Source organism: Xenopus laevis, chromosome 3S (genome assembly GCF_017654675.1).
Source record: "Xenopus laevis strain J_2021 chromosome 3S, Xenopus_laevis_v10.1, whole genome shotgun sequence".
Lineage (NCBI taxonomy): Eukaryota > Metazoa > Chordata > Amphibia > Anura > Pipidae > Xenopus > Xenopus laevis.
The window spans coordinates 35,618,006-35,635,124 of record NC_054376.1 but is presented as its reverse complement, the minus strand read 5'-3'; the positions used below and the strand labels follow the sequence as shown (position 1 = coordinate 35,635,124).

At 40.3% G+C, this 17,119-nt stretch overlaps 1 protein-coding gene across 1 annotated transcript in view; it reads left to right on the top strand.

Annotated features, from left to right (window-relative positions):
- kiaa1024.S (membrane integral NOTCH2 associated receptor 1 S homeolog) overlaps nucleotides 1-17,119 on the top strand; it is a 42,071-nt gene that overhangs the window by 16,455 nt on the left and 8,497 nt on the right. Inside the window, exon 2 of the mRNA XM_018255210.2 lies at nucleotides 13,671-15,812. Within this exon, the coding sequence (XP_018110699.1) occupies nucleotides 13,692-15,812 (2,121 nt within the window). The 5' untranslated portion in view covers nucleotides 13,671-13,691. The remainder of the gene's footprint in view (nucleotides 1-13,670; nucleotides 15,813-17,119) is intronic.

Genomic DNA, 17,119 nt, shown 5'->3' with positions numbered 1-17,119 from the left:
TGGCAGACAAAAAGTAGTTAATGTCCAGCTAGTGATAAGAGTGACTCAAACACTTCGGGCTAGTACATTTGAGAAATGGAAGATTTAAGGAAAGGTGTAGTATAGCTACTGTGTAATAAAAAAAGGAATAATGGACGCCAGAAGGTTCTTATGGTGAAACAAAAGAAGTAACAGTTTATTTGTTCTAGACAAATATCCCACAGGTTTACTTACAATGATGAGGTATATGCAAGTAGTATTAGCAGTGCTGAGACAGGCAAAGGATGATACAGCTGAGGAATGTGACTATCATAGGCATTGTAGTCAAGTAGTAATAGGAATCCCAGGCAGATGTACCTTGAAGTGGTCCGGATCCCACCCAGCGGAGTGGTCAAGGAGAAGGAGTCTAAGCCTGACACCCTATCTACTGTGGTCCCTTCATTAAAGGCAATCTAGGAGCCTTGGGAAGTTACTCCCTGCTACAGATCCTCGATGGAGCAGAAAGCTGCTGTTACTATCTGTACTCTCTATCTTACTCTCCTATAGAGTCTATAACAAATATAACCCTGTCTCTAGCTAACTTCGTTCACGGGGTTCCCTGGTCCCCGACTGGGCCTTGGTGTACCCAGGCTCAATGGGAACAACCAGTCGTTCAGGACACCAGTAGCCAAAGAGGAAGATCCACCCCTTTCCAAGCACTATATTGAAGTATGGTATGAAGTGGTCATTACACTTCTTGGCCAATAACTGGATAGGTGAAATGTAAACTAGATACATGGGCTTTTGCCCAGCAACTAGGGAAAGGGAGGCAGGGTATGGAATTAAAGCCATAGAGGCATATTAACCCTATGGGTTCCTACATGAACATCAATATAAGGCAGGCAGTGATGATTTCTAGAACTACTGAAGTATTAATTACCACTTAGTTAAACTGAAGAAGCTACTTGGATGAGTGGTGAAATGGTGCACCTACAAGGGGACTGTAACAGGGTTTTTTTTCAAAATGTATTTATTATAATTGTCATTTACTAGTAAATGGATAAGGAAGAAAACGATTTACAAAATATAGTTCATTAACTATTCATATTCATAGGGTATGAAACAGTCAAGTCTACATCATCACAATAAGATCTAGATTAATAAAGTCTTTAGTTATCTATTGGGTAATATTTCTCACTTCATAAGCTATCAATACATACAAAATATTTTCTTAAATTGAAGATAGCAATTCAGTAGGGTTTTAGGGAATTCATTTTTCTCTTATAACTTCAGATACTGAAACTGCAACACGGAACTATGAAGATCTATGAAATTGGGAAAAAGTAGGTTTGTTGTGTAGCCCCTCCTGGACACAATGAACACCACATTGAACTAAGAATGGAACATAATGGTTAGGAGAGTTTGCCCTCCTAGGCGGTTAAAAATCAATGTATGTGGGCTCCAGTCTAAAGACTAATTAGTGTTTATTTGATATTAGGATGAATTGTACATAATGCATTTCCATTCTCCCTCATATTCCTATAAAACAGCCTGATGGCCAATTAGGATGATGCTTAGGGTGAATGCTTATTTACTATCCTAGATGCTGTTCAATCATAGTAGGATGCTATAATTCCACTGAAAGTTGTACCAGAAGCCCCAAAGTGTGAAAACCACTTGTCTACCGGCATGAGTTGTGCTATCAAATATTACAGTGAGATTAAGGAGATTAGATGTTTTGTTGTCTAGAGTCAACCAGCAATCATTTTGTCTTTCTTTAAGTTTTTTTTAATGTGAAGATGGAGATTATGATGGAGTTTGACTTTATTGCTGGAAGAAGGGTCTTATGGTCATTTGTTATTTGACTAAGTTGTGTTTTATGGTCTATATGTCTAGGTTTATTTTGCATACAATGTTTCCTTATCTAAATTTCATTCTCTGGTTTATTTTTTTGTGCATTCATTGGAAAAACCAGGGGCGTAACTACCGGGGGAGCAGGGGGTGCAACTGGGCCAGGGCCCGCACCCCCACAGGGCCCCCCCCCGGAAGATCGCGCACGCTGCAGCCGGCTGGAGTCGGCTGCAGCCGCAGAGGAAAATCACATAGACAAGGATGGGGGCGGGCCCGGCTGCACGCCCCGCACCAGGGCCCGCCCCACCAAGTTCCGTTACTGGGAAAAACCAAGTGGTAAATTTAAAGGCAGATGTGGCAAATGAATAGGGATTCGGTAGGGGTTTGTACTTGCCAAAAACCAGAATCTATAATGATTCTGGGACATGGGCTGAGTCTGTGAGCTGACATCAAATATTCCATATTTTTAAGGTATATTTACTTTAAACAATGGGGAACTTATCATGAAGAGTGCTCAGGGATGATCCTAGCCCCTGTTCTGCTGACACCCCCTCCCCCCACTCACCTTTTTTGGAGTGGGAGGGGGACACATGCCAAATTTCCAGTATTAATTTTTGCCCACCCTGGTAAGCAGTGGGCTCAACTCGCCTTATTGCCGCACTGCCCCTGAGATGGTGCAGAGTGCAAAAAAACATTAAGCTCAACTTAATTGATAAGGAACAGGTTTGGGTGGCACACAGACATACAGGTTAGGTAACTCTAACTGGCACAGGGTGTTTAAAAAACCATGTACTCACTGCAGGCAGTAAGGATGGGGCTGCCTTGTGCCTGCTATCAGGCCCTAAACCATGCAGTAGCCCTGCCTCTTTCATGATGTCACAGCAGGGCGGGCACAGGTATATAAAGGGGGAAGCACAACGGGTTGGGTCGGGTTCGGGTTGAGTTTTTCTTGACCAGCACACAATATGAATATAAAGTTTCCTGGAGCTCATTAACCTTTCCACTGTCCGGTGCAACACATTTTTGCAGTAAGCCAAAGCTTTGTGTGCATCTGCTGAACAAAAACATGGAGAATTATCTTAGAATTCCAAAGACTGAGTAGATAGTTCTTAAATCCTTTTTTTGAGCTATAATGCTTGGTGCACAACAAAATGCTGAAAAAACAAACAGCCCTAGCAAAAGTAGTTCCAGTACTTCATTTCCAGTAGAAGCCCTACTTCTGATACTGATGCATTATGCCATGTACACAGAAGAATACATGCGGCCCATCTTCAATTTATTTTTCCCTAAGCCGACAATAAAAAATGAGTGCACAAATTAGTGTGTTCCATGGGCACTATTTACCTGCAAGAGAGGAACATGCTTATATCATACAGAGACACAAAAGCAGCTTTACTTCAATATATTCATTATAAATCCATAGGTTTTTGTCATACTAGCATTATCATATATCCCACACGTATACATGTTTATTTTAGCATTCACAATGCACACAGAATATTAAAAGTATTCGATGAACATATGACAGGATGACATTGTACAAGTGACAAATCAATACCACTCTACAGATATTTATTAGGAAAGTAAAGTAGATGTTATGTGCATTATTGAAGCAAGCACAAGGAGAATTCCCAAAGGGCTTACTGTATGAATCAGACTCGATGAAGTTACATGGGCACAAAGAAATCATTTATATTATCATATACCTGTAAAGGCAGAATATAAAGTAGAGTTTTCTGAGGCAGTTTTGCTGCTGGGTTTGTGGGAGCCTGGTGTAGGATGAGAGGAAGCAAATATCAGAGGTGGGAAAATGACTCTTTCAAAAACTTATAGTAACATAAAAATGCTGCCCAGTAAGCAAGTCAATAGGATGTGTGGGTGAGAGAAAACTCTCACATCAATGATAATCCTTATATTGAAATTTTGATGCATTCTAAGCCATCTAGTCACCGCTTCTATGCCACCTTAAGGCAGTAGTTTCCAGAGTCTGGGGCTGGGTTCCCTTGGAGTGTTTGAAAACTGACAATAATGGTTGTTTGCTGTCCTAGATACCCCTGAAATCATATGGCTTTTCCCCAGACCCGAGGCCAGAGGTTAGTAACCCAGTGGGCGCCCCCATGTCCAGTCCGACCCTGTGTGTTTACTGCGCTGTCCAGAAGTGACGTCACATTGACCATAAGTGATGTCACACTGGCCTTTTTTACCATTTGGACTCAATTTTCATCTGTTTCCCCTAGATTGGCCAGCTGTAGCTTCCCACTGCAGATTGGGTACTCGTGGGCCACCAGCACACTGGGTAAGTGAAGAATAATCCTCCCAATTCTCAATCATTTTGTGGGTATTCCGCAAGTACCCGACCCGATGCAGGACTCTAGCCTAAGCTACCATTGCGAAAAAATTCCTTATTACCCCCCACATAATCCTTTTGTATTTCATTGCTTTAAAATAAGCCAATAGGGGGCACCAAAGCTGCCTCTCCTTCCTTGTCCATCTTGAGTTGCACCTGTGAACATCACTGGCAAGTCCTCCAGTTCTGGATCCTAATCCAGTACCCTCCAGTTCTTTCCCTTGAACTATTATCATTACTATATTAGACACTACTGTGCTGACTGTCAAGAGTTGGCAATGGCATTGCGGTGCATTTGTTTGTAGAGTCCCTACAAAAAAAACATTTTTGTGTATAAACTCATAAAACTCTATCAGTCACGCGAGGGGAAGGGGGGGTCAATTAGAGAAAAGGAGTCGCACTTCTGTGTGAGATGTTTCATACACACACAAGTGTTACATTTTCTATTTTAGGACCGTGTGCTTGCCTTTTGCAGATTTTACAGCACTTTCACATTTCCACCTAAAACAGAGATTTAAATCACAGTTTCTGCTTTCAGTCTAATCAGCTGTAACTTGTTTTACCAGACTCCCCCCCCCCCCAGTGCTGCGCATTTCTGAAGATCTTGATTCTAACCCATTTTCTCTTTTGTGGTGTTCGCTTTGAAGATTTTCTTCCCAATCAGCGGGCTTTCATAATGCATAAAATTAGCTTTTTACTAAAACTGCCTCAGGAGCAAGCATGGGATGTTGTTTATACTAACACATTTCAAAACACAGGCATTTTGTGATCACTGTATTCTTAATCTGCCCTTATCTAAATATAGAAAATGTTATTCTTACTATCCTAGTACTTCATACACAAAAAGGGCTTGTTTATGAGTCTGCCATTAATGAGGATGAGAATTGTCGCATTTGTAATAGTACTTGTGGTTTTGGAAATGGCCAGGGCCGGAACTAGGGGTAGGGAGAAGAGGCACGTGCCTAGGGCGCAATAATGTGGGGGGGGGGGGGCGCTGTGCCCATACCTCTTCTGCCTGCACTCCCCTAGTTGAGATTCTGCAAAATTGCAAATGGTGCCAGTTTGCCAATTGCGCTTGCATGCGCACAGGAGGCAGGGACAGACTGAGCCGGCGGGACACCGGGAAAAAACCTGATGGGCCCCAGCTCTTTTGGGCCCTGCCGGTCCCTGGACTCCTTCTCCTTTACCTCCCTCCCTGAACATGGTCACGCGCCTAACTCGACAGATACAGGTATGCGTGCACACGTGTGTGCAGGGAGGGAGGGTCAAGGGAAGAGAAGACTTCTCGGCTAGGCGGCCCGGGGGATGGTGCGGAGGCCCTGAGCCTGCAGGCATGGTTGGCCCTGGGCCCCCAGTCTGATGCTGACAGGAGGGGTAGAGTTGCCACCTTTTCTGGGCCTGAAAACAGGCAGGGGGTGGGGTAGATGACGTTGGAGGTGAGGGCAGTACCGGTAATGTTGGGGGCGGGGCAACTGACAGGGGAGCGCTGGTGATGTTGGGGAGAGACTGATGACATAGTGATCAGCAATTGTAAGCGTGGAGCGCTCACCTTACAGATACACACTTCTTGTAGTGTCAGGTGCTGTAACTGGAGGACCCACTCCTGTCACTGGGTCATAATAACATGTAGAAAGGAACCAGCAGCACACTGTGTTCAAGTTGCAAAAGTGCACCAAAATTTATTAAGCCCACATCATACAATTAGCCTAATTGTATGATGTGGGCTTAATAAATTTTGGTGCACTTTTGCAACTTGAACACAGTGTGCTGCTGGTTCCTTTCTACATATAGTGATCAGCAATTGGCTGATTGCCATGTCATTATTTTCAATGTCTTGTCCGGATTTCCTAATTTGGAAGTCCAGACAGGGAGGTTTTACCAGGACAGCTCTTCCAAATACCGGGCTGTCCGGCTGAAATCCAGATAGGTAGCAACCCTAACCAATAAGCAGCCAGGCTGACAGGGAGCTGAAGCCTGTTTTTGCTTGTGCTTGGCCAGACACTGAAAATGGCTCTGACATGTCATTCCTAAGTTAGTTGCGTGAGCAGGGGTAACACAAAGCTGGATGGAACACCTGCTGGAGGCAAATGTTAACTTAAAACCTTCCTTATGATTGTGCTTAGCACCTTGCTGCAAAACTGGTGTTTTACTCCGAGAGGGACATACATTGATGCAATGACATTTGGATGCTGTTTGCACTACATATTGCATTCTTAAATGAGTCCTAGATCTTCTGGAAAATGGTAATGAAGTAAACGCTGCTATCCCTCCACAGCCCTTCCAAAAGACTATTATCCCCACTGCTACTATAGGCACCATCTCTCCCTACTATACCTGCTATCCCACAGTCACACTCCCTTCCCAGAGACTATTATCCCACTGCTACTATAGGCACCATCTCTCACTACTATACCTGCTATCCCACAGCCACAATCCCTTCCCAGAGACTATTATCCCCACTGCTACTATAGACACCATCTCTCCCTACTATACCTGCTATCCCACAGCCATAGTCCCTTCCAAGAGACTAGTATCCCCACTGCTACTATAGGCACCATCTCTCCCTACTATACCTGCTATCCCACAGTCACAGTCCCTTCCCAGAGACTATTATCCCACTGCTACTATAGGCACCATCTCTCTCTACTATGCTTGTTATCCCACAGCCCTAGTCACTTTCTAGAGACTATTATCCCCACTGCTACTATAGGCACAATCTCTCTCTACTATACCTGCAGTTTCACAGCCACAGTCACTTTCCAGAGGCTATAACCTGAGACTACTGATAAGGATAAGGTAGGTCAGCTGTATGAAAAGGAGAGGGACATTCAAGACTATCATACATTTGATTTAGAAGGAAGGATACTATTTTTTGCTTTAGTTAAAGAAGTTCATTGTATCATTCCAAATAAAATGAGTAAAATACTCTAACTGAATGATATAACTGCTTATGCTACGAAAATTATGCTACAATGTTGTGATTGTGTTGACACAGCACTTTATCTGTATTTTATATTACATAATAAAGCTTAATGTCCTTTTACATCGGCAGTAGAACTCTTGGTACTCTGAATGAACCTATACGACCTACATTCTTAAAGATGCCAATGTTTTATATTTCCCTTAAAACAGCTCTTGGAGAGAAGCATGCTATATATATATATATATATATATATATATATATATATATATATATATATATATATATATATATATATATATATATATATATATATATACAAAAAGAAGTTGCAACAGCACTCACGCTTTACAGCAAGTTCAGCGGTGCACGTCCCTTGGGGATTCCGGTCAGTCCTCCACAATCTAGAAACGTAGTAACGGACAGCACTCGCTTGTAATGCTCAAAGGTATCTTTATATCAAATGTTAAAAAATGACATCACCATATGTATGCACATATAAAAAGCGACGTTTCGAGCCTACATAGGCTCTTTATCAAGCCATGTGTAGCAATGGTATCAAGAACAAACATAAACATGTGAGTATTTAAGGATCATCAAAGGAAGTGACATCGCAACATATTCATTATCCTCTATACAGGGTTGATACAATGTATACTGAACACTGGTTGAATTAGATACATAACACTTGTAGAAACAGATATAGCTACAAAAATAAATACAAATTGTAATCCTTATTAAGGCCTGCTGGATGAAGTGAATGTAACCTTTTAATCCACCATACTTCCCGTTGTTTAAGCCTAAATTCACGGTCTCCTCCCCTAACTAAGGGGGGCACATGCTCTAATACCATGAACCGTAATTGATCCACAGTATGTCCCTTTTCTTTGAAATGACGTGACAATGGTAAAGCAGTGTTTCCCAATTTGGTGGTGGACTTGTGTTGTGATATCCGTGATTTGGCCTTTTGGATAGTTTCCCCGACGTAAATCATGCCACATGGGCAAACTATCGCATACACCACAAATTGTGATAAGCAGGTGTGGTATCCCCTAATTTGAATAGACTCTCCAGTACCTGGATGTAAGAAAAATTTGCCTTTAATCACATGTCGGCACTGTTTGCAGTCAAGGCAAGGATACATACCACTGTTACGTTGCCCCAAAAATGTGCTCGCGACTGGTTTATATGTTGGCACTGAAGTCTTGGTTAATTTAGACCCTATAGTTTTTCCTCTTTTGTATGAGATCAGTGGAGGGGAAATAAATTCCCTCACCATAGGATAGGCTCTACATAGAATTGGCCAATGTTTCTGTAGGATGCCATTTATTTGTCTAGAAAGTCCACCGTGTTGTGTAACAAAGGTAATTCTAGGGCCCTTCACTTTTCTAGATTTTGACTGTCCTATAGCCTTTTCGGCTTTGTCCAATACTTGTGATGGATACCCCCTCTTTTTAAATTTATGCCTCATTTGTTTGATTTGGACATCCCTAATCACTGGGTCACTAACCAACCTGTGAACCCGTGTTAACTGGCTGATTGGTATCGAATGTTTGGTGTGCCTAGGGTGGTTGCTATCAAAATGTAAAATCTGATTTCGGTCAGTAGGTTTAGAGTATAGTTTAGTCTGTAGCCCTCCTTCTCTATAAACTAATACATCCAAGAAAGAAATTTCTTTAACATCATGAGTTAGCGTAAATTTGATGGAGGGATGGAAACAATTGAGATGATCGTGGAACCGAGATAGGGAACCAGTGTCACCCCGCCATACAACAAAAATATCGTCTATATATCTCCACCAGGCCACACAATGTTCCTGGTAGAGAGCATCGCGATATATGAATAGTTCTTCAAGCCAAACCATGAGAGCCTATCCTACGGTGAGGGAATTTATTTCCCCTCCACTGATCTCATACAAAAGAGGAAAAACTATAGGGTCTAAATTAACTTCAGTGCCAACATATAAACCAGTCGCGAGCACATTTTTGGGGCAACATAACAGTGGTATGTATCCTTGCCTTGACTGCAAACAGTGCCGACATGTGATTAAAGGCAAATTTTTCTTACATCCAGGTACTGGAGAGTCTATTCAAATTAGGGGATACCACACCTGCTTATCACAATTTGTGGTGTATGCGATAGTTTGCCCATGTGGCATGATTTACGTCGGGGAAACTATCCAAAAGGCCAAATCACGGATATCACAACACAAGTCCACCACCAAATTGGGAAACACTGCTTTACCATTGTCACGTCATTTCAAAGAAAAGGGACATACTGTGGATCAATTACGGTTCATGGTATTAGAGCATGTGCCCCCCTTAGTTAGGGGAGGAGACCGTGAATTTAGGCTTAAACAACGGGCAGTATGGTGGATTAAAAGGTTACATTCACTTCATCCAGCAGGCCTTAATAAGGATTACAATTTGTATTTATTTTTGTAGCTATATCTGTTTCTACAAGTGTTATGTATCTAATTCAACCAGTGTTCAGTATACATTGTATCAACCCTGTATAGAAGATAATGAATATGTTGCGATGTCACTTCCTTTGATGATCCTTAAATACTCACATGTTTATGTTTGTTCTTGATACCATTGCTACACATGGCTTGATAAAGAGCCTATGTAGGCTCGAAACGTCGCTTTTTATATGTGCATACATATGGTGATGTCATTTTTTAACATTTGATATAAAGATACCTTTGAGCATTACAAGCGAGTGCTGTCCGTTACTACGTTTCTATATATATATATATATATATATATATATATATATATATATATATATATATACACACACATACTGTATACACATACTGTACACACACACACTCTGTATATAAGTGATTCTCCCCAAGTCACATTACATGTATATGCAATAAAATTGAATCATGAATGCAAAGAAAATTCAGATAGACATTGATAATTGGCTTTCTGGAGTGGAGGAAGGAATTAAATGAGGCTTGTGAATTACAATAAATAAAAGATGAAAAAGCTTGTCAGATGAAATAATCATGAGTCAGTATACAAAGGTCAATAATATACATTATTCTATTTATATATGATATTTTATATGATATAGTTTAAACATCATTTTAATAACTGATACAATTTAGATTTAAGCAAAATTTTACCATGTTAGAAATGTTTCTTTTTAAAATCTGAAAATCTATCATCAAAGACTGGTCACAGATAGGGTAGGAAAGAGTCATATGTTGTCTATATGTATATAAACCTGGGGACACTACTCAAATGCTTGAAAGATTCTTATGCATAAAAGTAGGACTTGATTTGTGTCAGAGTTCTGACAAACAACTTGTTTTCATGTATATGTACATAAGGGGAAACATTTGGGACACTTTATTAGCATTTCTTTGCTGTCCAGTATTTGTTTTGCAGGGATTGAGCAGCTTCCGCCAGCCAAGGTTTTTACTATGGAAGTACACTTACATACTGTACATGTATTGGGTCTTGTTTCTCCTAACCACAACTGACCCAATACTTACAGTTAAATACTTTAGAAGGCCTTGTTTACTTTATCACTGAGTGTCAATGTCACATATCTATTAAATCAAATAAAAATATTCTGTTAAAAAAAACTATGAACCAGTATAGACAACACGACTATGAAGATTTTCATTCATCCAGGTCATGGTATATCTAGTATAGGTAAATCTAAAATCAATGAAGACGTTTCACTACTCATCCGAGCAGCTTCTTCACTTCAACTGACTGGTGTGGGAAGTTCTCGGCATTTAAACTCTTCCACTAATCCAATCACAATCACAGTATAGACAACTACTGTCTGGTGGTTTACCTTTAGGTTAACTTTTAGTATATTAAAGAATGGCTTATTTTAAGGAACTTTTCAACTGGTCTTCATTTTTTGAAGTTAATTTAAAGGTGAACAAACCCTTCAAGCACACTGCACATTCATTGTTAAGGGAACTATTCTATTAAAGGAATGGCACGATGTGTGTCTACAAAAAAAAAAAACAGGCAAAAACAAAATGTTCCTTGGTAATCATCAATGTCACTCACTGGTCCCAACCACCTCTAATTACAGGTAAAACAGTGCAGTTGTATGATTAGCATGAACCCCAACAGAAAGAAGAAAAACACAAATAATTAAAAAAACTATTAAGAAAATAGACCATTATATATTATAGTAGAAACGGGTATCTTAGCCTCTATAGTATAGTTGGGTGACATTGTGCCAGTATTGAAGAGCCTGGAAAGGATGTGTGACTATGGAATAGCAGAAATAGTAGAGAGAGATGGTGCAGTGGGATAATAGCCTCTGGGAAGGGAGTGTGGCTGTGGGATAGCAGGTATAGTAGGGAGAGATGGTGCCTATAGTAACAGTGGGGATAATAGCCTCTGGGAAGGGACTGTGGGATAGCAGGTATAGTAGGGAGAGATGGTGCCTTTAGTAGCAGTGGGGATAATAGACTCTGGGAAGGGACTGTGACTGTGGGATAGCAGGTATAGTAGGGAGAGATGGTGTCTATAGTAGCAGTGGGGATAATAGCCTCAGGTAAGGGACTGCGACTGTGGGATAGCAGGTATAGTAGAGAGAGATGGTGCCTATAGTAGCAGTGAAATAATAGTCTCTCGGAAGGGGCTGTGGGATAGCAGGTATAGTAGGGAGAGATGGTGCCTATAGTAGAAGTGGGATAATAGTCCCTGGGAAGGGGGTTGTGGTTGTCGGGTAGCAGGTATAGTAGCGAGAGTTGGTGCCTATAGTAGCAGCGGGATAACAGTCTCTGTGAAGGGAGTGTGACTGTGGTATAGCAGGTATAGTAGGGAGAGATGGTGTCTTTAGTAGCAGTGGGATAATAGTCTCTGGGAAGGGACTGTGGCTGTGGGATAGCAGGTATAGTAGGGAGAGATGGTGTATATAGTAGCAGTGGGATAATAGCCTCTGGGAAGGGAGTGTGGCTGTGGGATAGCAGGTATAGTAGGGTAACATGGTGCCTATAGTAGCAGTGGGATAATAGCCTCTGGGAAGGGACTAGCAGGTATATTAATGAGAGATGGTGTCAATATCTCAGAAGTGGGGATATTAGCATTTGGAAGGAGAGGGACTGTTGTTGAAACAAATTTTGTATAGTTAATACAACAATGATGGAATAGTACATTTTGGTAAAAGAACCTGTGTAATGTGATTCACCTATTGTAAACCTATTGTGTTGTCTCATGCACAGATGTTCAGATTTATTAACTTGGTAGTGGTGATACCCACTCATCCCTCCCCTCTACCAACTAAATACACAAGGCAACCTGTCTTTCTGATAGATGCGCTTGTTTTCCATCCAATCCAATAAATAGCCCTATTACAGCGCAGTCTCTTAAGGATCCAATGTTAATTAATAGTCTACATGTAGCATACAGCCTTGGTAATTAACCATGCATTGTGAAGATGGAACCCTGTAGGAAGACTGATTAATCTTAGACTCTAATGATTTATTTAATTGAAGACAAGACAGAGGAAGGGTGAGAGGGAAACAGTAAAATGTATGTGTCCCTTGGCTAGAGCATTACAGGAAGCTTGGTTAAGCTTGTTGATTTGTGGTTATGAATTATTAACTGAAATTGAGTGATTTAAGCAACCTGGTATTTAGCTTAGAGCTACTATACCAACTTAGAGGTACAGACGTCCACTGCTTGTGAAGATCTGTGTCTTCGAGGTTATTTCCCAAGCTTATTTCCATCCATGGCTAATCCAGAAGGGATGGTAAGGTTGTCAAAACAGTCAGGTTTAAAAACTTACAAAAGCAGACCTATCATCGAAAAACGATCAACATTACCCATAGGTAGCTTTTTGGTGCCTATTTATTAAACCTCTAATTTTTCTGGTAGAGTTTATAAATGAAAAACTCAAATTTTTAGAGGAAACAAAAAACCTTCGAAATTTTCTAGCTTTATTATGCTCTGAACTTCTAAAAATTAGAATCCAAAAATACTCCAGCTAAAACCTGCCCAAATTATGTATTAGTCAATGGCAGGCGGTCCCTTTAACAATTGGAACATGTTTTTTACCTTCAGGATTCTCAATATTTTCCAGCTGTTTGCGCTGGTTTTCGTTCGTTTCAAGCAACAACTCAAAATGTTTCATGATTTGAGCGTTATATCGAAAAAGTCAAACAAATTTGTTTAAACTTTTTTGGCGTTTGGTCTAATTATTTTTTTACTATAGTGAGAAAAAGTTGCGTTTTAGTAAATAGGCCTCTTTATGTGCATTTTGAAGAGTAGTTCTTTTGTGACAATGTCACCTTAATGTCACTGGAAATCAACATGCACAGTTTTTAGTTGGAATATAAAAAAGTTGGAGAAAGCAACATGTGATGTTAGCCTAGTGATATGGAGGACTGTACAATCTTTTAGGAAAGATCAACCTCCTCAACCATGCTGAGTACCTGGGTTCTGTGTGCTATGGAGCATAACTTGATGCTTAACATGAACTTCAAGGACATAGATCTTTACTATTATAGAATTGATTCCATATTCATAACAATTAAGACATTGCATACATCATGTTTAAATGTACATATTCAAAGGTGTATTTATTCTACGTTTCTTTTCTCCATAGGAGGTGAAATCCATTGTCATCATGGGTGAAGCTCAGGACTCCTCCTTCCTACTTGTAAAAATTTTGGAAGATTTAGACTCTAAGCAAAACTCTGTTTCCTACCAAGACCTCTGTAAATCCTTGTGCGCTCGGTATGACTTACCGGAACTGGCCAAGTTGCGCAGCCTTCTGTACTACACAGCATGCCAAGATCCAAGCTTTCCAGCAAGCCTCTTTCGAGACAAGATGCGAAATGCAGCAGAAAATCAGCAGTCCAAGAAAATAATTGCAGCTGCTGATATAGTTACTATATTTAATCTGATACAGATGAATGAAGGAGTCGCCAAAGACAAACTTCCTATTCAACAGCAGTCGAATCAAAAAGAAACTATAGAGTCAGACACTGATGGCTACAGTGGAACAGATATAGCCCCTCACAAGGAAACTCAGAATACCAGTCGGAGTTATTCCATAACTAGAACCTCCAGCTGCCATAAAGAAGAGAGAGAAGGGCGCCGCACATTTCTTCCAGAACCAAATTTCCTACTTGGTGTTAAAAAAGATGCCAATGTTAGAGCGGGATCCTTGGACAGACTGCAGACCATAGACTCTTACCCCATGGTTACTCCCCAATCGTGTGAAATGCAAAGTACCTACTTCCCTAGTCAACCATTGTCTGAGCCAGAATCCCTTCCACCCACACCAAATGAGGAACCATTTAGGCTCTCATCTACTAGTGGAAAGAGGAGAAATATTTTTAAAGACGATTTCCATAACATGAGAATTTCTCCTACCTTGAAAAAGAGTGAGGGTAAAATAAGCCCTAAGACTGTGTTCTTTAATCACAGTTTTGAAATGCCGTACAGTTCCCACTATCTGAACACTGTTTATTCTTCCACAGAAGATTTTCGTAGAGCAAAGCATGAAAGTTTAGATGACCTTCAGGCCTCCACTTACTTTGGACCATCTTCTGGCCCTGGATCACAAGACCTGAAAAAAATTTCAAACAAACCAAAACAAGTTACAACCAAACCAGTTAAGAGCTGGAGCTTAAACAATGAAGAGGTGCCAGACTTTGAGCGTTCCTTTTTTAACCGAAAAGAGACAAATTTTTGTTACCCTAGCACTGCCTTGGTACAAAGCAGTAGCTTTGTATCAGGTCCAGAACGACATCATTCTTTCATACCTGAACTAGGATTAAAGGCTAATGGGAAAAAATTTTGTGAACCTCCAGATGTGGAAAAACAGGAGTCGATGAGGAGATTTAGAGAAAAGAATACAAAACTTCCTGCTTGTCAGTTCAGCGTAGACAAAACAGAAAGTGTTGGAACCCAGACAGAACAGTCCGAGGTCAAAAAAGGAAAGGAGACTGTTCCTGCTAATTGTGGTCGGTATACAGAAGGACGGGCTCGTAACCAATCTGAGGCAGATTCTGAAATCATTAGTGATGATATCAGTGATATATTCCGTTTTCTAGATGATATGAGTCTTTGTGGTTCTTCTGGAATTCCTCAGTCTTCCTGTTACAATAGCAGTGGCTCCTTGGTTCAAATTCCCAGATTAGAACCTGAGAGCTCTCCTGAACATGGTCCTAACAGAGCCAGTAAACCAACTAAGGGCCCTCGGACAGAGACGGGGGAGGAAGAGGGGCTTAAGAGCAGTGTCAGAAAACTTGTTCGAAGGATTGGGGAGATTGAAAAGAAATTGGAATCACTTTCTGGTGTGCGTGATGAAGTATCTCAAGTGCTGGCCAAACTCAATACACTGGATGAGAGAATACAGCCTCCACCAGACAAAATAAAAGGGGAATCTGAGAGTCTGTCTCACAACAGTGATGTAATAAATAGCACAAGAGCCTCTCCCTGTTCATTTCATGATCAAAATACCCACAATGCAAATGGGGAGAGCAAACCTGAGTGCTGTTGCTCTGATATCAATAATACCAGCGAAAGCCTTCGAGTTAAAGCTCTGAAAAAGAATCTCTATAATCAGAGAACAGTACGTTCCTTAAGCGAAGAAATTTCTTCAAGCGAACCTAAGATAGGCAGTGCTTCACATGACTGCAGGTCTTGGGCATTCCCTAAACAAACTAGCATCTCCGAGGAGGACAAAAAGGACAAAGGAGCTCAGAACAGCAGAGACTGGCACCGCAAGTCAAAAGAGGTAGCCTTTTTCATTTGTAGTCCCATTGCAATATACAAGCCATTATAAACTTTGTCAGATCTGGTCAACAGAGTCTATAGGTGTTCACTAAATGCCATGTCACAAATACATATGTAAAAGTTCCTCTACATTTACATAGCTTGGAAGGGGTAGTTTAGCAAGAGTTGGAGGCCAAGCAGTTGCAAATTATTAGTTTACAGAGATCAATGTGTAAATCTACCTAAAATGTTCCTCAGAAATGTCTAAGACCCATGAAACTAGAAGCTTATTTTTATCTATTTCATTAAAATATGATGTTAAAACATGAATTTTTCATTGATGGTCTAGATAGCAAGCACTATAAACAATGCTTTCCTCGCACTGTATATGCTCATGTGATTCCTTTGCAAGATGCTTCTGGGAGAAGATGTTCTCTGGTCTAGGTTTACCAGTATGCTATTAGTGGAAAACCCATAGGAATACCCACGGTTTAGATATTTTTCAAACATTGCCATGTAGATCACATAGCAGACTATGGGGGGATTATATAAAAAAACGCTTGCCCAGGAGCAGTAACCCATAGCAACCAATCAGCAGGTAGCATTTACTGGTGACCTGTTTAGAAGCACACATGTTATTATATTAGGCAAAGTTAGTGCCTTTTATTATATATATGGGGGTATTTTTATACCCCAGACACAACACAGCTAACCCTCTGGACCAAATATGCTCACTTTATTGGGCTCTTTAATCTAAGAATGTTTAAACACATGAGTTAGAAGATATCACTAGTGATGAGTGAATTTATTCGCCAGCCATGGATTTGCGGCGAAATGCTGCGTATCGGCATGTGCAAATTTTTTCACAAAACTGCGATAAAAATTCACCAAGAAAAAACTCCTATTGACGTTAATGCATTTGGACAAAAAAAACACCATAAAAAAAAATGCCCCTTGACTTGAATGCATTATGACAAAAGTCCGCCATAAGAAAAAACACCCATTGACTTTAAAGCATTAGGACAAAAAAAGTCGCCATAAGAAAAAAAGCCCATTGACTTTAATGCATTTGGAGTGAGAAACATTGTCACGCAGGTAATGACTTCAATGAGTTTCGCATTTCGCTCATCACTAGATATCATGTTCTGAGAAATTATAGCTTACTGCTGCTATTGCTTCAAAGATGATGGAGTAACTTTGAATTATAGTCTTTATTTCAAATATATATATATATATATATATATATATATATATATATATATATATATATATATATATATATATATATATACAGTATATATTTATACTATATACTATACTATACTATAT